This window comes from Myripristis murdjan, chromosome 17, assembly GCF_902150065.1.
Source record: "Myripristis murdjan chromosome 17, fMyrMur1.1, whole genome shotgun sequence".
Taxonomy (NCBI): Eukaryota; Metazoa; Chordata; class Actinopteri; order Holocentriformes; family Holocentridae; genus Myripristis; species Myripristis murdjan.
Genome location: NC_043996.1, coordinates 29,639,204 through 29,661,079, shown reverse-complemented (window position 1 = coordinate 29,661,079; position 21,876 = coordinate 29,639,204). Strand labels below are relative to the sequence as shown.

Genomic DNA, 21,876 nt, shown 5'->3' with positions numbered 1-21,876 from the left:
CTGATTGGTCAATCAGACGTTTAGAATGTGCTCAAATGAGCAATTGAGCACAAAAAAACCTCATCACTGAAAATATTACTCCGCCCAGCAATATTATTGCCGGAGTCTGTGTGGTTTCCATGGCAACACAAAACAAGACCTTTGTTCTTGTTATTAATGTGTTAATGTTATCAGTTATTAATCAGCCTATTAATCGTTATTCATTTTAGTCTTTATGAGTTGCCAAGGCCATTGATTTAATTAATTTGTCTGTACATTGAAATGAACATTTAATAAATCAACACATCTGTGAAAACTGCCGTCTTTATTTCAGAGGTAAATTGATAATAGCCTGAAAAGGTGATTAGCAAAAGCCCCCGAAAGGTGGGGTTGAAATATATAACTCTGTTCAGCCTTAATGTTACTGTTTATTTTCGTTACTTTTGCTGCTTAGCCACATTCATCGGAGCTGATGTTAAATTGGAGTGACACACCCCCAGCTGAAATAAAACATCTGCCGGTGAGTTTATGAAAAGACAGATGTTTGTTGTGGTGCCAACACTGGAAAGCAGTAGTCTATATTTAAATATATCTGTTAATATAAGTTGGTTGTACATAAAGATCAGCTGTGCTGCTGAGTCGCTGTCATGGCACTTGTTAGATTAAAAATGACTGAAAAGTCGGCAGAAGTATGACTATCAGTCCATTTAAAATATATTTTCCAGCGGATATTCTAGTAACAACATGATTGAGCTAGCAAAGCAGTTTTATGTTGCTATGTGTGGTATTTATTCAGTTTTGGGAAATCACAATGTCTAGAAAACATGATAAGCCCAAGCTGGCTGGCTGACAAGGACTAGTTAATGTCAGATCACATGTTTTCCGCTGAAATGGAGAGAATATTAGCCAAAAAATTTAATTTGAAACCACGCCTCTTCCTGGAATAAAGCAGAGCCTGATAAGCCGTCCCTCTTCCTCTAACTCTCAAACACAGCCAGTAGCATTCTGCCAGACGTTTCCTGGCTCCCTCCCCTTTCACTGATAGGACACTTTAAAGATGGGTGTAAACAACAGGCTGTGAAGTGCCAGAGCTGACAAGCCCGTTCACTGCAGATCAGCACAGGAACATGAAGAGGAGGAGCACACGTTTGTGTTGGATCACAGCTCAACTTTCATGGTTTCAGAGGAAGTGAAACTGTGAGACATTCACTGTCCCTGAGAAGTGACTGGACCGGTGTAATATTCACTCAGGAGGAAACTGACGGATTGCTATAAACTGGACTTGGAAGTAACACGCATACAAACAGGTAAGAAGCATACAAACACAACAATATGACACATAATGTCATAAATGAACTAGAAAATAGTCTCATATGCGATCATGAGCAGGGCAAGATGGCTGCTGTGGTGTGAGTGAATGTGAGAAGCTGAAGTCCGCTGGCTCAAACATTTGACTGTTAAGGTCTATCTAAATCTATCACTCTTTTCGTTTGGTGACTTTTAAAGTTACTTGTGCTGTCTCTGAAGAACCAATTTCGAGTATTTTTTCCATTAAATCCACAAGTTTTCTTTGTGTGTGATTATACTGCCTTCCTCACTGTGTGAGGGTGAAGCCAGCTGGCCTCACAATGAACCAAGACGCTATCTCCCTTCAAACTATCTGGGAGGGGATGCAGCAAATGAAGCTCGAGATGATTTCTCACATAGATGTCAAACTTGAAACTATTAACATCAGCCTTAACAAAATTTAAGATTCACTTTCTACACTTGGAGAGCATGTTGCTGAGCTTGAGCAGAGAGTTGGCGCTAATGAAGACACATGTTGACCGGCCCTTTGCGTAATATCATTTAGCCAGCAATTGTGCTTTATTCTTATTTTCTTTGCAATTATAGGTATGTCGTTTTGCTGTTCTTTTAAATATAAACTGCTTTACCCTTCAGATCAGAAAAAGAATTGTTACTCAGTTATTACTACCTATTCTGGACTATGCTGACATTGTATATCAGAACACCTTTGAAACACATCTTCGACCCCTCAATGAGTATGTTTACATGCACACCATATTCCCGTATTATTCGGAATATTCGCAATATTCTAGTTGCGCACGAGTCACGTAAACACGCACCGCAACCGATTAAGGTCATATTGAGGCATGTAAACACCTTAGTCGGAAAATGCCCCGCACCGGAATATTCAGTCGCCTCTGCACATGCTCGACTCACAATGAATCCTGGGGCGTCTTTGTTGCTATGGTTACTGCAAGCGGGGAGAACGACATGGCGAACAGCAGGGCGAAAAGCAGCAAGAGTCAGCATTTTTGGAGTGAGGAGGAGACTGCAGTCCGCCTTCAGCTAATGAAAGACTTAAATATCATGGAGTATATCGATGGGAGGAAACACAGAAATAGCGAGAGCTTCTTCTTCTTCTTCTTCTTCTTCTTCTGTATTTCCGGCAGACCAGACGCCTATACACATGCTGCTGCCCCCTGCCGCTGAGTGTCGCATTACGTAAGAGAGTGCCAAGTAACATGTAAATGGAATATTCCAGCTGCCTCAGCGCAGTTACCTTAACCGGAACAGTCACCCGAACCGGAATATGGTGTGCATGTAAACGTCATTTACAATAGTCAGATTTATCTTAAGGTGCTCATATTGAACACATCACTGCTCCATGTATGATTCTCTGAACTGGTTACTGGTTACAAGAAGACATTAGCATTGGCTACAATTCATTTTCAAATGTATTCAATTCAATTGCCCCGCGTATTCAAACCACACTGAATCCCATTCACATCTCCGTATCCTCTCAGACACACTCAGCAACCATTTTTCTTGGTTCCAAAAACTAATAAAGAATTCAGCAGACGTGCTTTCAAATTTAAAGCTCCATCGGACTGGAACATTGTTCCTGACAATATACGAACAATAAACTCATTTCGTATTTTTAAGAACTCACTATTTTATTTTCTCAAAACATCATGCAACTGCCTTTAGTGGTAATGTCTTCTTTACCCTAATCATAAACATTGTTATGCATTTGTATTTATGTAATGTATGGTATATATGATGTATAGCCTGATAACCCCTCCCTCTTCTCGTTTCAGAGAAAGTGAAACTGTCAGACGTTCACTGTCACTGACAAGTGAAATGGCGCAGAGAGGAATTCAGCTGGACTCGGCAAAATTCTGCTGTTCGATCTGTGTGGATCTACTGAAGGATCCGGTGACTATTCCCTGTGGACACAGCTACTGCATGAGCTGTCTTAAAAGATACTGGGATAGAGAGGAGCAGAGGGAAATCCCCAGCTGCCCCCAGTGCAGACAAACCTTCACACCAAGACCTGTCCTGGGGAAAAACACCATGTTAGCAGAAATAGTGGAGGAAATGAAGAAGACGGGACTCCAAGCTGCTCCTCCTGATCTCTGCTATGCTGGACCTGGAGATGTGGCCTGTGATGTCTGCACTGGGAGAAAGCGGAAAGCCCTCAAGTCCTGTCTGGTGTGTCCGGCCTCTTACTGTGAGCAGCACCTCCAGCCTCACTACGATGCACCTCCATTAAAGAAACACAAGCTGGTGGAAGCCACTGTGCAGCTTCAGGAGAACATCTGCTCTCGTCACAATGAGGTAATGAAGATTTTCTGCCGCACTGATCAGCAGTGTATCTGTTATCTCTGCTCCATGGATGAACATAAAGGCCACCACACAGTCTCAGCTGCAGCAGAAAGGACCGAGAGGCAGAAAGAGCTCGGGCTGAGTCGGCAAAAAATCCAGCAGAGAATCCAGGTCACAGAGAAAGACGTGAAGGTGCTTCAGCAGGAGGTGGAGGCCATCAAACGCTGTTCTGATGAAGCAGTGGAGAACTGTGAGAAGACCTCCACTGAGCTGATGAGTTTGATTAAGAAAAGATGGTCTGATCTGATACAGGAGATCAGATCCCAGCAGAAAGAGGTAGCGAGTCGGGCTGAAGAACTTCAAGAGAAGCTGAAGCAGGAGATCGTTGAGCTGAGGAGGAAAGACGCTGAGCTGAAGCAGCTCTCACATACAGAGGATCACATCCATTTTCTACACAACTACCCCTCGCTGTCACTACAGGACCTTCTTAGTGAGGAATGGTCCAAGATCTCACTTCCAGTAACTGGAGTGGATGTTCCACTGCCACAACCAGAGCCCAAGACCAGAGCTGAATTCTTACAATATTCATGTCAAATCACACTGGATCCAAACACAGCACACACACGGCTGTTATTATCTGAGGGGAACAGAAAAGTGACGCAAAAAAGAAAAGATCAGTCATATCCTCGTCACCCAGACAGATTCACTGAAAGGCATCAGGTCCTGAGTAGAGAGAGTCTGACTGGACGTTGTTACTGGGAGGTGGAGTGGTTCCGGTCAGGTGTTTCAATAGCAGTCGCATACAAGGATATTAGCAGAACAGGTGATGAGAGCCAATTTGGATCTAATGACAAGTCTTGGACATTAGATTCTTTAGTCAATGAGTTCAGACATAACAGCATCAAAACTCCCACATCAGTCCCTGAGTCTTCCAGAGTAGGAGTGTACCTGGATCACACAGCAGGTATTCTGTCCTTCTACAACGTCTCTGAAACCATGACTCTCCTCCACAGAGTCCAGACCACATTCACTCAGCCTCTCCATGCTGGAATTATGGCTTATTGGTCTGGAACCTTGGCTGAGTTTTGTCAGCTCAAGTAGACAGGAGTTATTAAAACAGCAAAATATAAGATTCTGTTTTTGATTTTTCCCTGAGTCATTGCAGCTTCATGTCGTCACTGAGGTGTTTCTGCACTTCCACCTGTCAATCAAACAGTGTGGGCGGGACTGTAACCTCTTCCTCCCTGCATGTTCCTTGCTGACCCTCTTTGTCTGTTCCATCATGGCGGCTATCGCTGCTCATCCTAACCACCCACATCATCTCCTGTTTCTTCCTGACAAACAGGAAACAGAAAACGCAGGAGAGGATTTTTCCCAGCAAAGAGCAGCCAGACGCTGAGAGTTCAGAGGACATTTATTCATATGAAAACATCAACTGTTGTCTACTGTTGAAGAAAAACCACTGTAGTCCAGTCTAGGAGTTTGCTGTAATGGTGTGAGTTTATTGAAGTATACCGGCACACTGGTGAATTGACCGACACAGAGAGTATCTGGTACGGTGAGCTGACCAAGAGCAATGTCAGGGGAAGACCTTTATGCAGTGAGTACAGACGGTATGTAAATAGGCAGAGAACAAAAGGTGAGGGAAGGTATAGTAAGACAGTGATCAAGGTATTGTAAGGCAGTGATCAAGGTATTGTAAGCCAGTGATCAGGTAGGGTGCGGTTCCAAATGGGAACAAAAGACATGATAAGTGTTCATGTGCACGCCCACAGGATTAAAGGCCAGGCCCAGATGACAGGATGGGTCGGTCAATTAGCAAGTCTGAATCAATCAGGAAGTCTGAGTCGCCCAAAATGTGTATTTTCCTTCCACACTACACACTCCTAAAATCTGTTGCATAATTCTAATATTTTCTGGTTTTCTGTTCCTTAATGGACTCATATTTTGTATTTTGTTCTGCTGGTACTTTGTAAATTTAAAAGTTTAAATTCAAATTTAGTAAATGTTGTTGATGTTATATCCAAGGGGAAGGAAGAAAATGTTTCATTATCATGGATTCAAATAAAAATATCATTGAGTTTGAGTTGTCTTTGTACACAGTTGTTTTATATGTTTCTTCATCTCTGTATTGTAATTTTTCATAAAGTACAATAACAATGACCCTTATGAATCGTGACATCACTATTATGATAATCAATGAAGAGAATGATCATTTTCAGAGGTTTTCCTCCTATTGTAGCTAAGTAGTTTGTATTATTACTTTGTTCTTTTTGCATTTTAGAAAGATTTTTATTCCATTTAGTAAATGTTCTTGATATGATATCCAATAGAAAAAAAAAATTTCAGCATGTCATTGATTTTTTTTTTCTTTTCCAAATAGTTGTTACAAGTGCTACTTTTTCTGTGGATGTTCTGTTATTTTTTATTTCTGTAAAATCAATAAACAACACTGAACTAAACTACCTTTGTTAAGAAAACAGTGTGAGAAATGAAATCATTATTATAATCAATAAAAACAGTGTGTATTTTTCCTGAAGGTTTCAACAATTAATTATGTTGAGTTAATCATTATGAGTTTTATCCAAGAGTTAATGAAGCTCTTCCTCTGCGTTCATTCCACAAACTCTATCAAAGCCTCCAGAGAAAATGTGAGAGCAACATGACAATAGAACTGAGCTGATTTCCCCCAAAATACAACAAAGTGGCGTCTTGATGTGCACAGCAGATCTGGAGTCACAGCTGGAATGAAGCAGCAGTTTGACCAAAGAAGAAACACAAGTGAAGAAGGAAAGAAAGGACAGTCCTGTTGTTCATGGAGCTGCTTCAATGTAAGAATGAACGGAGTGTTCAGATGGAAAGGCTGAAGCACAGAGTGAATGGAGAACATTACTAAGCCTGCAGCCGCAAAGTTTTCAATCAGTCCTTGATTTTTACAACCACCTTACTTTGTGCTCTTGTTCAATAAGCAGGGTTTCTTATAGAGGCCTGAAAAGCCTGGAGAAGGATCAAGAAGGAATTCCATCATTTCCAGCTGAAATTTGGGAGTTATTAAAGAACAAAAGTCATCAGTTCAATAAATAGCAACAAAACAGCTTCCAAAGCAGCGATGAGTGAGATTCTGTCCTTTTATTTTCTGTTGATGCAGTTTGAGGTTTTGGAGGCAGAGCTCTTCTGTTTTAATTTTACATTTTCTTTTCCTCTCCTGTGAGCCAGAGGATTTCTCCCAGGAAAGAACTTTGTTTTGTCTGACTGGACAGATTTTGTCGACTGAAATTTAACACAACAGCACCCTCTAGTGGAGGCTGTGGTTCACCTGATTCTGTTCTTGCTGGATGTGATGAACTGTTTGAGAGCTGCTGGAGCTAAATCATGAATAATCTCATCGAGCACAGCAACATAGTTGTGACTCTGATCTCACTGAGATGTTTAGTGATGGGCTCCCACAGCGTTTTGTTCATGAGGTTAAAGTGTCTCCTGCTGTAGGAACAGAGAACTGGAGGTCAGGAGGGATTAAAGTGATGCTGCTTGATGTACCAGAGAGTGTTGTGTTGCTGTTGTTAGTGGCAGCAACTGGTTGTGGGGTCAGGAGATGGACAGCGTGGGGGACGTGCACTGTCTTATTGTTATGTTTTTCAGTCTTCCTATGTTAAAATCTAATAACAAATCGCCACCAGGTGGTGCTTTAAGGCTGGTCAGTTGGAATTGTAAAGGGCTGGATTCACCAATAAGACATGATATGGTGCTGAAACACTGAAGACATTTAAACACAAAAATTGTGTTTCTTCAGGAAACCCACCTTCAGCCTTAAGACCATCTCAGAATTGGCAAATCAGTCTATTCTCAAAGTCTGACACAATATCACAAACTTACACAGGCGCCAGACTTTGACCAATATATTTGATGCAAACTGAGACAATGAAACTTCTTGTTTCCTCTCGCTGATTTAAATTCCTGCCAGCTTTTTCTCAGAGGTGACTTTAACTGTTTTCTTAACCCTTTACTCAACTGCTCATCTGACAAACCACCTGCAAATTGGAAATCTTCTAAAGTCATTCATCTGTTTATGCAGCAGCACACACTGTCAGATGTATGGTGTTTTTTTTTTTTTTTTTTTAACTCCTGTTCATCATACTTTCTCTCAGACTGATTTTCTTCCTGAACAACAGACGCCTCTTCTGCTTCAGAAAGAAGAAAGAAATAAGGGGGGGGGGGGGGGCACTAAAGATCCCGGGGGATCTATCTATCTATCTATCTATCTATCTGTCTGTCTGTCTGTCTGTCTGTCTGTGTCGTTCTGTATGCCTGTCTGTCTGCACAGATAGATAAATAAATAGATAAATAGATAGATCGATAGATAGACAGACAGACAGTAACGTGTGGTGGGGTGGGGAGCACTGGGGACAGTTAATGCATCAGAACTCAAATTGCATAGCGCTTGCATGTGAAATATCTATTTTACAACAGGTAGATCCGACTTAGCAATCTGATTGGTCAATCAGACGTTTAGAATGTGCTCAAATGAGCATGACAGCACGTCGAGCCGTGCTCACATGAAAAATACCTCATCACTGAAAATGTTACTCAGTCTATATCTTATTGCCCGAGTTTGTGTGGTTTCCATGGCAACACGAAACATTTCACTGAAACCCTGCATAAACGGACCGTTTTGTTGTCAATTTTGATTTAATTGGCGACGTAAGTTTGGATAAATGGCTTAATGAGGAAGACAAGACAGAAGAGAAAAAGCCGAGATACGCGAGAGTGACGAGTGTAGAGCTGGATCAGCTGGAGAGGTCAGGACATTAAGCCGGTACGGCCCGGTCAACGTCTTGGGCCGTCAAATGTAAGACTACCTGGCAAACACCGGGCAAACAGCTGATTTCTCAGCTGTAAGGAAAGAAGAGCTAAACAAGATCCTCCGTGAATTTTATGGAGCTTTAATTTCCATAATAAAGAATAAAATGACTCAGCAGATTCAGCACCACGGATAGTACCCGCTGAGAGCGATTCAGCACCACGGACAGTAGTAAGATTTTCCACAGAGATGTGCAGCTATAACTTTGTTCTTGTTATTCATTTGTTTAGTCTTTATGAGTTTCCTAGGCCATTAATTTAATTAATTTGTCAATTTGTTTGCATCTGTACATTGAAATGAACATTTAATAAATCAACACATCTGTGAAAACGGTCGTCTTTATGTCACAGGGCAGAAGTGTGGGTTTTTGTTTTATTGTGTAGTGATTTTTTATATGCTTGGTGTTTTTATTATTTATGCATGGTTTTATTTGAATTTGGTTTTATATGAATCTGTGTTTTATCCTTAATTTTATTTGCACTTGGCGCGTGACACTGGCAGCACCATTACTCCCGAGACTAACAGTGGCTCTCCTGTATAGCTGCAACCGAAAAGGCTACTGCCCGAATGTTTCTTGTTTCCGCAGGTTGTTGCAACGCGGTGATCCGGTGGCCGAAGCATGGCGCCAGGACCCACGAACGGGACTAGGGCTGAGCCAAGGATTACACGGCAGCTACGTTATGGACTTGTTGAGACTGTAGAGTGGGAAACAAGCATTGTCAATAAATCCCCTTTTTATGGTATGTTATCTGTCTGGTCATTTTAACTCTCTGCTCATCCTGATTTTAAAAGAACCTGTTTTTAGAGTCCTAGGCTCTTTCTCCTAGGTGGCGTTGTCGATCGTTTTTAGGTTTTTATCATTTTTTTTTTTTTTTAGGTTATTTTATTTTATTTTTAGCGTTGTTTTTAGGCCTTTAGCAGCTGGGTGTGACATTTATGTCAGAGGTAAATTGATAACAGCCTGAAAAGGTGATTAGCAAAAAAGGTGGGGTTGAAATGATATAACTGTTCAGCCTTAATGTGACTGCTTACTTTTGCTGCTTAGCCACATTAATCAGAGCTGATGTTAAATTGGGTGTTAATATAGGTTGGTTGTAGATAAAAAAAAAAAAAAAAATCTGTTTGTTTGTCATTGTCACAGCACCTGTTAGATTAAAAATAACTGAGAAGTCGGCAGAAGTATAACTATCAGTCCATGAAAAAAATATTTTTTTCCAGCAGATATTCTAGTAACAACATGATTGAGCAAGCCGAGCAGTTTTGTGTTGCTATGTATTGTATTGATTCAGTTTTGGGGAATCATGATGTCAAGAAAACATGATAAGCTCAAGTTGGCTGGCTGACAAGGACTAGTTAACGTCAGATCTCATGTATTTCCGCGGTGTATTGACCGTTTGAATGAAACGACCAAATTGATCGTCTAGAGAGAGAGAGAACACTGTAGCAAAGTAGATAAACGTAGCCTACCTTCTGCCTGGAAGCTAGCAGGTCAGCTCAGGGTATGAAGAAGCTTTGTAATCCCACCTCCAAATTCATTGTCGTTTCAGCCACGCAGTCATTTTATAGCTAAAGTTAGACAGAGTGTAGCTTTGTGGTGTCTGTAGCTACTAGCTAGCTAGCAGACAGAAAACTAAAGGAAGTCCAGACCGTCACTGTAATCTTGCGTTAGAGCCAACCGACTTCAAATGTTTCTTCCTGCCTCTTTAGGGCTCACTCACAGCTAAGCGGCCGGCATTGTTCATGCTAAAATAATTTAAAAATTGTTTGCCATCCATATTTGTAATTAATTTACTCCGATCAAGTTTTTTAAAAGACTAACGTTAACCGTCACTCACTCCCCTTCCTCGCGCGGCACACGAACATGAATCCTTGGCTGTGATTGGTCAGGTTTTAGGCCAGAGGAGTTTGATGGTTAAAGTAATATTAGGTAAGCCAATAAGATGCTGAATAGCCCGGGAGGCATCACAGAGATTTAATGTGCTGGAGATTTAACTTCGACAGATTTACCTTAAAGAGACAGTAGTACAACGTTTCGTGTCAAAAAAAAAAAAAAAAAAAAAGCTTTTCGGCGTTCAGGGCGGGCTCAGCTGATGATCAGGGAAGGGACAACCCCCTAAAGCCTGTCCTTGAACACGGGTCTGGTTTTCCCTCGCCAAAATTTAGCCAAACTTTGGAGAGATATTTAGCCACCTTACTGAAAACCCAGCATGACATTTCTCAAATGCATCCTATGCAGCTGCAAATTTTCTATATTACCTTTTCCACACTCACTGTCTGCTGTGTTGAATAGAGCTACTCTCTGATCTAAGTCGACTATTTTTAAAAAATTATATATTATAAACTCCTATTATGATTTATGCTTGTCATGTATTCATCTGTTGGTAGCAGAGAATGAATAGTGATCTGTAGGTTTGATTCCAAATGTACAGTGCATTCAGTAAGTATTCAGACCCCCTTCACTTTTTTCATGTTATGTTGCAGCCTGATGCCACAGTCGTTCAAATTCATTTTTTCTCTCATTAATCTACACTCAGTACCCCATAATGACAAAGTGAAAACTGAATTGTAGATTTTTTTTTTTTTTTTTTTTTTTTTTGTCATATTCTGCACTTCATTTCCTCATCAAGCACAAGACTTAAATCCCAGCTTCACAGTCCCTCTCTGCCAGTTTGTTGTTGTAACCTCTGCAGTAACTAAACACGAGGCCAGTTCCTCGTGAAATTCTACTTGTGTTTTGTGCAGAAATTTTCCAGTGTCTCTCTGTGCTCTAGGACTCCTCTGCTCACCTGCTCGGCTTGCCCATCTCCAGGATTTGACCCATTCATCTCTTCGTTGTTGCCCCGCTGCTCTGCCTCAGGACCTCCCCACCGTCCCCACTCATCATCACTCCATTTAAATTTTCCCTTGAGAATAAATCTGTTTAACCAGTTCAGTGTCCAAGTCTGCATGTTGGGTCCAAAGAAGGAAAATACATCCGTTGAAACACTTATAAGGTACTGAGTGTAGAATAATGAGATAAAAAATGAATTTAAAAGATTGTAGCATCAGGCTGCAACATAACAAACGTGAAAAAAGAGAAGGCAGTCTGAATACTTTCTGAATGCACTGTTACAGTGCATAAATGTTATGTACAGTGCCACTGTACATAACAACATTGTTGTTTTATCAAATAATAGCTAACAGTCCAAACTAGATGTTGATCACACAGCTGAAAGTTTTTATAGCCAAATGGAAAATGTTGATGGCATCATAAACAGAAAAATTAACAGTTTTGTACAATAGTAACTAATAACAAATACAACAGCAGAATATTTTCTAGTGAGGAGTGGAAAAGTAGACATTAATTTATTTTATACTGCTAAATACATCAGTCTGGGACAAACAGAACATGACACCACCGGCTCCTTTCAACCAAACCTCAAGTGGTTTGACTGAACCTCTCAGACTACAGCTGCAGGCAGACCAGCAGAGATGCTGACGGGACGGGGTCCCAAGTCAAGACTGGACCTGATGCCTGGACATTAGTGTTGCAAAGGGGTGGAAAGTTTCCGGTAAATTTCCCAGAAAGTTTCTGGAATATTGGAAATTTTCAGAAGATTTTTGCTGTCACTTTTTTTTTTCAATTTTTCCGAAAATTCCCGGGAAAATTTGGCTCGGGAATTTTGGGAATTTTCTTTTTTTTTTTTCTTGTCATCAATTTGAATGAGGTTTTTAAAAAGTTTCCATGAAAATTTAAGCTTTTAAGAAATTAAGAAATTTCGTTTTTGTTGTTGTTAACTTAAGATGAATGGGGCAAAAATAAACAATAATCAATAAAATGACTGTCAACATCAATATCACCATTTTGGAAATGGAAACCCTAATCTCCTGAACTCAGGACTCACCTCTAACCCAAAGGCCACAATGCCAGCATACTGTAAAATCATCATCCCCATACCCAAGTGTGTGAAATAAAACTTAAATATAAAACTTAAATATAAACAGTCAACTTTGCATTTTGGTGGAAACTAATATGTTGCATGATTCAATGCAAATTCAACTGTGCACCATGATTCACATATGCAAATAATTTCGAGCACATTTCATCATCATCAATCAGTAGCCTATACTCCACTAGGCTACAGCACTTCCACTGAGACAGACGATCATCACATCAGCATCACGATTCAATTTCCTGCATTTCTATGCATTTTAATGGGTAGTTTGAACCACTTCATATGCACACCTTAACAATAGTACTGCACACAGTCCATTTGAACAACAGATTTCCCGAGCATTTATATGGGCTACGCAAACTTCAATCCACATGATAAAAATTAATCCACGGACCACCAAAGTAACCTTTGACTGTTTAATTAAATCAACTTTAAATTACTCTGGCATGGTTGGAGGGGGTGAGCTCCAGTACGGTACGGGCGCTCATGCACGAGCACATACAGCGCGATTAACTGCGAATTGCGGCATTGCACAATCAATAATCAACTGATAATAATAATTAACCAGATCCGGCAGACCTGACCGGGTGGCCATGCACACCGTGCGGTGCTGGCCGGCATCAAGCAGGCACGGCTCCCCCAAAATTTCACAATGTTTCCAGCCAGGGGAGCTCATGTCACCACCAGGGGAGCTGTGCTCCCCTTTGCTCCCCCTTATTTCACACACTGGTTATGCCAATGTTCACATCAGTTTGACTCAGCTAGGGAAAATTCCCGAAAATTCCCTGGAAACTCATTATAATGTAACATGTTTGCATGCATATCTGCTTATAACAAACCAAAATGTTTATTATGTATATATGTATATGACCGGGTGAATGCAGTGAATATAAATTCCCTAAAATTACCTCAAAATTCCTGTTTATTCCCGTTAATTCCCATTAATTTCCGAAAAATTTTCCAATTTTGAAAATTCCGGGAATTTTGCAACACTACTGGACATTAAGGCAAAGGTGGAGAGAAAGCAGGAAAAGAAAAGCAGGGACATGATCACCATGCATGAGAGAGACAGTTAAAACCTGATGACAATGTCCATGTGAGAAACTTCAGCAGTAACCGGCAATGGACCAGTCTCCTGTGTTGCTGATCTGACTGATGGTCATGTTCTGTCCACAGACATCAGGACCATGTGTACCTGCATCAGGATACAGACTCAGAGAAAGAAAGAGCTTCCAGTGGTGGGACAGACCACCGTGGGAGCATTTCCTCCAGTGACACACACAGGCAGAGGTGACTGTGTCCCCTGAAAGGGATGGAAATGCTGGTGTTGAACATGGGGGTGTTGAACAGATCACAGCTCGTTCACAAACCTCCAGACAGACTCAATGTTTGACTGGACAGTTTTTGTTAGAACTTTAGTTAGATCTTTGGAGGAGAACTTGTCAGGTGTTATTGAAAGTATAAGTTACCACAACACAAGAATAAAAAGTAGAAAAGGTTCTTTCAAACACTAAATGTTGTTGCTGTTTTGATGTTTGTTATAAGAAGGCAAAACTGGTGCTCTACAGCTGCTCCTTTTAATGGAATGAAGCAGAGCCTAACAAGCCCTCCCTGAGTGGGGATGGGTGTGACTCACCAGTTACGACTTGCAACTTTTATTTGATGAGTCAAAGGGTGTTTCTGCAGTAAATACTTCGACACTGTGTCAGTGGGCTCTGATCTCACTGAGACGTTTTGTGATGGGCTCACACATGTATTTTTAGGGCCCGAGCACTGTCCCAGTGCGAAAAACTTTAACAGTACTTTTAACGAAAAGTACTGTTACTTTATAATGATATTTACTCAAGTAAAAGTAAAAGTACTCATAGAAATAACTACTTGAGTAAGAGTAAAAAAGTATCAGGTAAAAAAAACTCTCACCATAAACTCCAAATGCCTTGAGAAAGTTTGAGCCACTGTCAGTTGCTGTCCTGGCCACTTTTTCCCTAATTTTGTACTCTGCATGGAGCTCTGGTCTATTCAGATTCCCAGGTAACTGTGCCGCCTGGCAGTCCAGCAATCAGTGGTGGTAGAGACATGGCTCACAGAACTCAGCTTTTTTACGATCAAGCTCTGTTTGCTTTTGGCGGCTTCTTGTATTTTCAAGACTACAGTTTTTCTTGACATTACTGCACAGTGAGGTTATAATGTGTGTACCGTGCTCCTGAATGAAGGCAATTCAACCACAGAGAACGGCTGGCTGCCTTCACAGATAAAGTTAGGCAGTCTTGTCAAAGGTTGCCTGCCTTACCCCCGACAAAGACATGGAAAAAGCAGTTATTTTTGCATTCTTGAGGTGAGGTCCCACTGATTCTTGGGAATTTGGATAAAACAGTTTTTAATTTTGAAAAAAAAAAGTGAGTTAAATTACAAAATCTGAAGGTGTATTGTTATAGGCCAAGGTCTTGGCTGTTCAGCAATGTACCGGTGCAACCTCTTCATTTTGCATTTTTTTTTTCCATAAAATAGGCGTTTTTCCAGTTATTACTTTATTGTCAACACCGTCACCATAACGTTTTTTTATTTGAAAAACACATTTTTGTATTAAAAGAGACTATTATTTTAATAACTCAACAGCACCAAAGAAACATATTGTAAGCATATTCATTTAAAACAAATATAACTGCCTCTGATGGTGGTGACACTAATCTGACGGTGGTGACAGTGGCCTCGTTACAACATACATTTCCAAAATTTATACCACTCAAGTCAATGGCTTCTTGCTTAACAACTTTATTTAACTATTTGGTACAAAAAATAACAATCCTGAGCTCTGTTATAAGCATTTTTCAGACTTCAGTCATCACCGTCAGACAGAAAACCTGATGGTGGTGACGTCTGACGGTGGAGACAAAAACCTGCTCTTTCACATGATAAGCTTGAGTTGTTCACATTAGCCAGCTTGTTTTGGCCGTGTTGCTACCTGCATCAGACCTCTTCTTAAAAAGTTTACATTTATTCCATAATCTAATCTTATATTTTTTACACAAAAGAGACAGTGTTGACATGTTATGGTTGTGACAGTAGCAGTGTCCAAAAATATGATGAGATTTAAGAAAAAATAGCAAACTTCCAGGAGCCTGAGTGGTCTTGAAGCATGCAGTAGAGCTGAAGGTTTGAAAAGGGGTCCTCAGGAATGTAATTGACCTTGTAGTTGTAGAGTTTTTTTGGGACACATTTGAGCAATCACAAAATAATAGTAAATATTGTTCAAAACTCATTGTTTGTAGTTTTTAATACATATTATGGTGTACTCTTTCATGCGGTAAATATATTATTCAATGAAATTATTACTTTTTGTTTTTTTAATCAAGTTGAAAAGATCATCTCCTATCCGAGGACAACTGGTTTTGTAGGCCATGGGCCAGCATATAATCATTAAATTAATAAAAATTAAAAATAAACCTATAAAAGAACCTTACAAATGTGCAAAGGACCCCCTGATTATGCCCTTGATTCTTTTTATTCATTAAAATGTTGTCAATTTCCAACAGAAATAGCATTTTCTCAGTGGGACTCAGTCGGGTCAGAGAGGAGTTTCGTTTTCTGCTCTTTTCTATGCAGTCTTCGTACAGCTTCAGCTTGTTAGGGTGAATTTGCTGTTGAAAAGAAGAAAAAAATGTCAATATATCCATAGTTCAATATAATTTGATATTCTGCATTAAAAGTAGAGTCAACAACATAACAGACAAGCCTCATATTCAACTAGCAGAGCATTCTTAACCTATGCACTTTATAAAATTGTGCTTAAATACACTTCTGTTCTGAAATATACTCATTAGCAATGCATAACATACAATAATTTTCTTAGTAACTTTGGATCTATGTATAATAAGGTACGTGCATGTAGTCAGGGCTTTTCCTGTCTCAAAATGGGGTGCTGGGGAGGGGAGGGGACCATGATCGGTCCATGTACAATGAAGGCAATGACTCCGTGTTACCTTATTTGACATAAATCTTTGCATTTTCCTTTTTTTTTTTTTTTCCTGACCATTTGATAGATCAAAATTTCTATCATGTCTGTTATGGAGGTGGTACAGCTCAACAGCCAAAAGAGCAGCTAGGGTTGGCCGCTTGAATTATGAATTATTAATAGTTTGCATTTATCTTTTCCTGTTCCGCTTTTCAGTTCTTAGTGATTCCAATATGTAAACAAAGTCAAATGTTTAGATAACAAAAATCTCTATAGTTTTAAGCATTTACTTTGACTTTTATTGTTTCGTTTAAAAAAAAAAAAGTAATGTTAAATTCAGAATCTTTCACTAAACATTCAGACAGTACATATAAAAGCCACAGTTCAACTACCACTGAATGAGAACACATGAAACTACAAGTTATTTTTGAGAGTTTAAATGTTCAGACGTTTTAGTTCATTCCTCATTCTGGTTCCCAGTAATAGTGTCAGGTGTGTGGGTGAGGCACAATTACTGTAATGTTTCCTACTGCAAGTCTACAACATCGTGTCATAAATATAAATCCTCGCCGAGATCAAATTCAGTTCCAAATGCTAGCTGTCGTGTGTTAGCTGTTGGCAATGTGAATACTGTGACCAATAAGAGTAATGCTAGCCTACTTACCACCACATGTCTTCTCAGATTCAATGTGGAGTTCTTGAAAGACGATATTTCCACGGCTTTGGGCTGACAAAGTAGGCAGCGCATGATATGACTGTTGTTTCTTGTCATCTGGAAGGCAAACAGGGTCTGAATGTTGGGCCATGGATGTTCCTTTTCGCTTTCTAACAATAACGGCAGCGCTTCACCTTCTGCCATGACCTTGACCTGTAGTCAAATGAAGGGGGTGGTGGATGAGGGGGTGGGGCCACACCCCGTTCCACCTGTGGTTCTGCTGTGTTTGGCGGGTAGGCTGAACCAGAGCCACAGGGAGAGACTGGACAATCGCTGTTGTGCGTCTGAGCTCTATACTGAATATAACATTTATTTTTAGATATTAAGAGAAAGTAGCGAGAAGCATGTAGATGAATGTAACGGAGTAAAAGTACATATATTTTTATCACAAATGTACTCGAGTAAGAGTAAAGAGTACCTTGCAAAACAACTACTCCTAAAAGTACAGTTTTTCAAAGAAATTACTCAAGTACATGTAATGGAGTAAATGTTACACGTTACTACCCACCACTGCATTTCAATCAATCAATCAATCAATCAATCAAACCTTTATTTAAAGCCTCGAAGATCATTGAGGTTTCCCTCATTTACAATGATGTCGAGGTCGACATACACCGCAAAAAAGTATGTACACAATACAACATGAAAAATATACAATCAGATACATTCAGTGTTAAAATATATAAAACAAAACATTTTGGATCTTTTCTTCAGTTCTCTTAACTCTCCCTGCATCAACTCTCAAGCTGCTTCTAAGTCACATGAACCGTTTACACTTGAGGAAATCAAGAGCACTCTGAAACTGAAGCAGAATGGAGAATCCCCAGGACACGATGGTTTCCCCTCAGAATTTTTGAGTCACTGTCAAACAAACTTTCCCCACTGTTATTAAATATGATTCATGAATCTTTCTCAGTCTGGTATTCTTCCCCTCACTTTATGCCAGGCCACTGTCTCCCTGATACTAAAAACTCTGAAAACAGAGAAGACATGAAAGTTAATATTTGACTGGTTTCTCTCACTGAACTCATTAGAGAAAGAGACAAAGACTGTGTGTGTTCACCAGTCAGTCTGCCGGTGTCTGCTTCACACACAGAGAAGACAGGGAGACACTGGTGTTAGGTTCAACTGTGTATTGTGTGAAAAAAAAGGGTTAAATCCCATGGAGCTCACGGTTCTCAAGTTTAACGATTCCATATTGATTTGTCATAATCTTGACCTCATGTTGTAAACCAGAGCTGAACACACTCTTCCTCTTTGAAACCGCTCCTCTTCCTGGAATGAAGCAGAGGATGATAACCCCTCCCTCTTCTTCCTGCTCCCAAACAGGGACCAAACCAGGATCATTCTGCCAGACATTTCCTGGCTTTCACTGATCTGACACTTTAAAGATGGGTGTAAACAACACGCTGTGAAGTGCCAGAGCTGATGAGCCCGTTCACTGCATATCAGCACAGGAACATGAAGAGGAGGAGCACACGTTTGTGTTGGATCACAGCTCAACTTTTATGGTTTCAGAGGAAGTGAAACTGTGAGACATTCACTGTCCCTGAGAAGTGACTGGACCGGTGTAACATTCACTCAGGAGGAAACTAACGGATTGCTATAAACTGGACTTGGAAGTAACACGCATACAAACAGGTAAGAAGCATACAAACACAACAATATGACACCTAATGTCATAAATGAACTAGAAAATAGTCTCAATGTGATCATGAACTGACAATATTTGAATACACGGATCATAACACACTACATTTGGAGCATGACATAGACCCGGACAATAATTTCTTCTCGAAAATTAACAATTGCAGCTACGACACGGACACTCAGTATAGCCAGAACATTAAAACAAAGGACAAATGATTGATTATCCACTTCAACAGTAGAAGCTTGTATGCAAACTTCAATAATATCAAGGACTATTTGTACACATTCTCACAACCATTCAATATAATTGTAATTTCTGAAACCTGGGAAAACACTGAGAAAGGGATGGACCATGAATTGGATGGCTTTAATCTCAACTATGAAAAAATAAACAAAACAAGGGTGGTGGAGGAATCGCTATCTATGTTGAAAAAACTTTAAATTTCAAGGTTCTGGATTATATGACAACTGTTGTTGATAACATACTTGAATGCATAACAATTGAAATCTCTGAAGACAAGAAAAGTAAAGAAATGTAATAAGTTGTGTATACAGAGCACCAGGTTCCAGCATTGAAACTTTAAAGGACTGGATGGAATGTGTTTACACTGCTTTTGACAAAAAAATAATTTTCCATCTGCAGATTGTTCAGTTTTATTTGGAAATTTTCACAGGGGAGCGAAAACCACCCGAATTACAGTCCACCTCGGAAATCACAGAACACATTACACTTAAAATATGACAGGGAGAAAGACACTGGTGTTAGGTTTCAACTGTGTATTGTGAGAAAAAAGGATTAAATCCCAGGGAGCTCACTGTTCTCAAGTTAAACGATTCCATATTGATTTGTCATAATCTTCACCTCATGTTGTAAACCAGAGCTGAACACACTCTGAGTCTTTGAAACCGCTCCTTTTCCTGGAATAAAGCAGAGCCTGTTAACCCCTCCCTCTTCTCGTTTCAGAGAAAGTGAAACTGTCAGACGGTCACTGTCACTGACAAGTGAAATGGCGCAGAGAGGAAATCAGTCGGACTTAGCAAAATTCTACTGTTCGAGCTGTCTGGATCTACTGGAGGATCCAGTGACTATTCCCTGTGGACACAGCTACTGCATGAGCTGTATTGAAAGCTGCTGGGATGAAGAGGAGCAGATGGAAATCCACAGCTGCCCCCAGTGCAGACAAACCGCAGAAATAGTGGAGGGCATAGAGAAGATGGGACTCCAAGATGCTCCTCCTGTTCTCTGCTATGCTGGACCTGGAGATGTGGCCTGTGATGTCTGCACTGGGAGAAAGCTGAAAGCCCTCCAGTCCTGTCTGGTGTGTCTGAAATCTTACTGTGGGAAGCACCTCCATCCTCACTACGATGCAGCTCCATTAACGAAACACAAGCTGGTGGAAGCTACTGTGCAGCTTCAGAAGAACATCTGCTCTGATCACCATAAGGTGATGAAGATTTTCTGCCGCACTGATCAGCAGTGTATCTGTAATCTCTGCTCCATGGATGAACATAAAGGCCACCACACAGTCTCAGCTGCAGCAGAAAGGAAAGAGAGGCAGAAAGAGCTCGGGCTGAGTCGGCAAAAAATCCAGCAGAGAATCCAGGACACAGAGAAAGACGTGAAGGTGCTTCAGCAGGAGGTGGAGGCCATCAATCGCTCTGCTGAAAAAGCAGTGGAGGACAGTGAGAAGATCTTCACTGAGCTGAGGTCTGATGTGAGGCAGCAGATCAGATCCCAGCAGAAAGAGGAAGCGAGTCGGGCTGAAGAAGTTCAGGAGAAGCTGAAGCAGGAGATCGCTGAGCTGAGGAGGAAAGATGCTGAGCTGGAGCAGCTCTCACACACAGAGGATCACATCCATTTTCTACACAATTACCCCTCGCTGTCACGTCTCAGTGAATCTACACACTCACCCAGCAACAATATCCGTCCTCTGAGCTACTTTGAGGATGTGACTGCAGCTGTGTCAGAGCTGAGAGAGAAACTACAGGACCTTCCTACTGAGGAATGGTCCAAGACCTCACTGACAGGGACTGGAGTGGATGTTCTACTGCCACAACCAGAGCCCAAGACCAGAGCTGAATTCTTACAATATTCATGTCAAATCACACTGGATCCAAACACAGCACACACACGGCTGTCATTATCTGAGGGGAACAGAAAAGTGACAGAAATGGAAAAAGATCAGTCATATCCTCGTCACCCAGACAGATTCACTGAAAGGTCTCAGGTTCTGAGTAGAGAGAGTCTGACTGGACGTCATTACTGGGAGGTGGAGAGGAGGGGGTCAGGTGTTTCAATAGCAGTCACATACAAGAATATTAGCAGAACAGGGAATGAGAGTCAGTTTGGATTCAATGCCAAGTCTTGGACATTATATTGTTCTAACAATCAGTTCAGACATTACAGCACCCCAATTCCCACATTAGTCCCTGTGTCCTCCAGAGTAGGAGTGTACCTGGATCACAGAGCAGGTATTCTGTCCTTCTACAACGTCTCTGAAACCATGACTCTCCTCTACAGAGTCCAGACCATATTCACTCAGCCTCTCCATGCTGGAATTCTGGTTTATTTGTTAAGTGGAGACTCGGCTGAGTTTTGCCAGCTCAAGTAGACAAGAGTTATTAAAGCAATAAAATGTAAGTTTCTGTTTTGAAAAAATATTTTTCCCTGAGTCGTTGCAGCTTCATGTCACTGAGGTGTTTCTGCTCTTCCACATGTCAATCAAACAGTGTGGGCGGGACTGTAACCTCTTCCTCCCTGCATGTTCCTTGCTGACCCTCTTTGTCTGTTCCATCATGGCGGCTATCGCTGCTCATCCTAACCACCCACATCATCTCCTGTTTCTTCCTGACAAACAGGAAACAGAAAACCCAGGAGAGGATTTTTCCCAGCAAAGAGCAGCCAGACGCTGAGAGTTCAGAGGACATTTATTCATATGAAAACATCAACTGTTGTTTACACACTTCTAATATCTGTTGCATAATTGCGTTGTTCCTGTTAAATTTTCTACTTTTCTGTTCCTTAATGGACTCAGCACCAGAGGTTTCCCTTTATTATAGCTGAGTAGTTCATATTTTGTGTTTTGTTCTGCTGGCACTTTTTACATTTTAATGTTTCATTTCCAATTTAGTAAATGTTGTTGATATTACATCTGAGTGGAAGAATGAAAATGTT

General features: G+C 40.7%; 1 protein-coding gene and 1 pseudogene across 1 annotated transcript; both read left to right on the top strand.

Moving 5' to 3' along the window:
* The window catches only part of LOC115375347 (tripartite motif-containing protein 16-like), an 11,014-nt pseudogene extending 7,922 nt beyond the window's left edge, over nucleotides 1-3,092 (top strand).
* LOC115375346 (E3 ubiquitin/ISG15 ligase TRIM25-like) lies at nucleotides 1,197-21,876 on the top strand. The gene is made up of 3 exons (XM_030074763.1): nucleotides 1,197-1,286; nucleotides 3,084-4,535; nucleotides 19,666-21,876. The coding sequence occupies exons 2-3, from the start codon at nucleotides 3,127-3,129 to the stop codon at nucleotides 21,311-21,313; spliced, it is 3,057 nt and encodes a 1,018-aa protein (XP_029930623.1). The 5' UTR covers nucleotides 1,197-1,286; nucleotides 3,084-3,126; the 3' UTR covers nucleotides 21,314-21,876.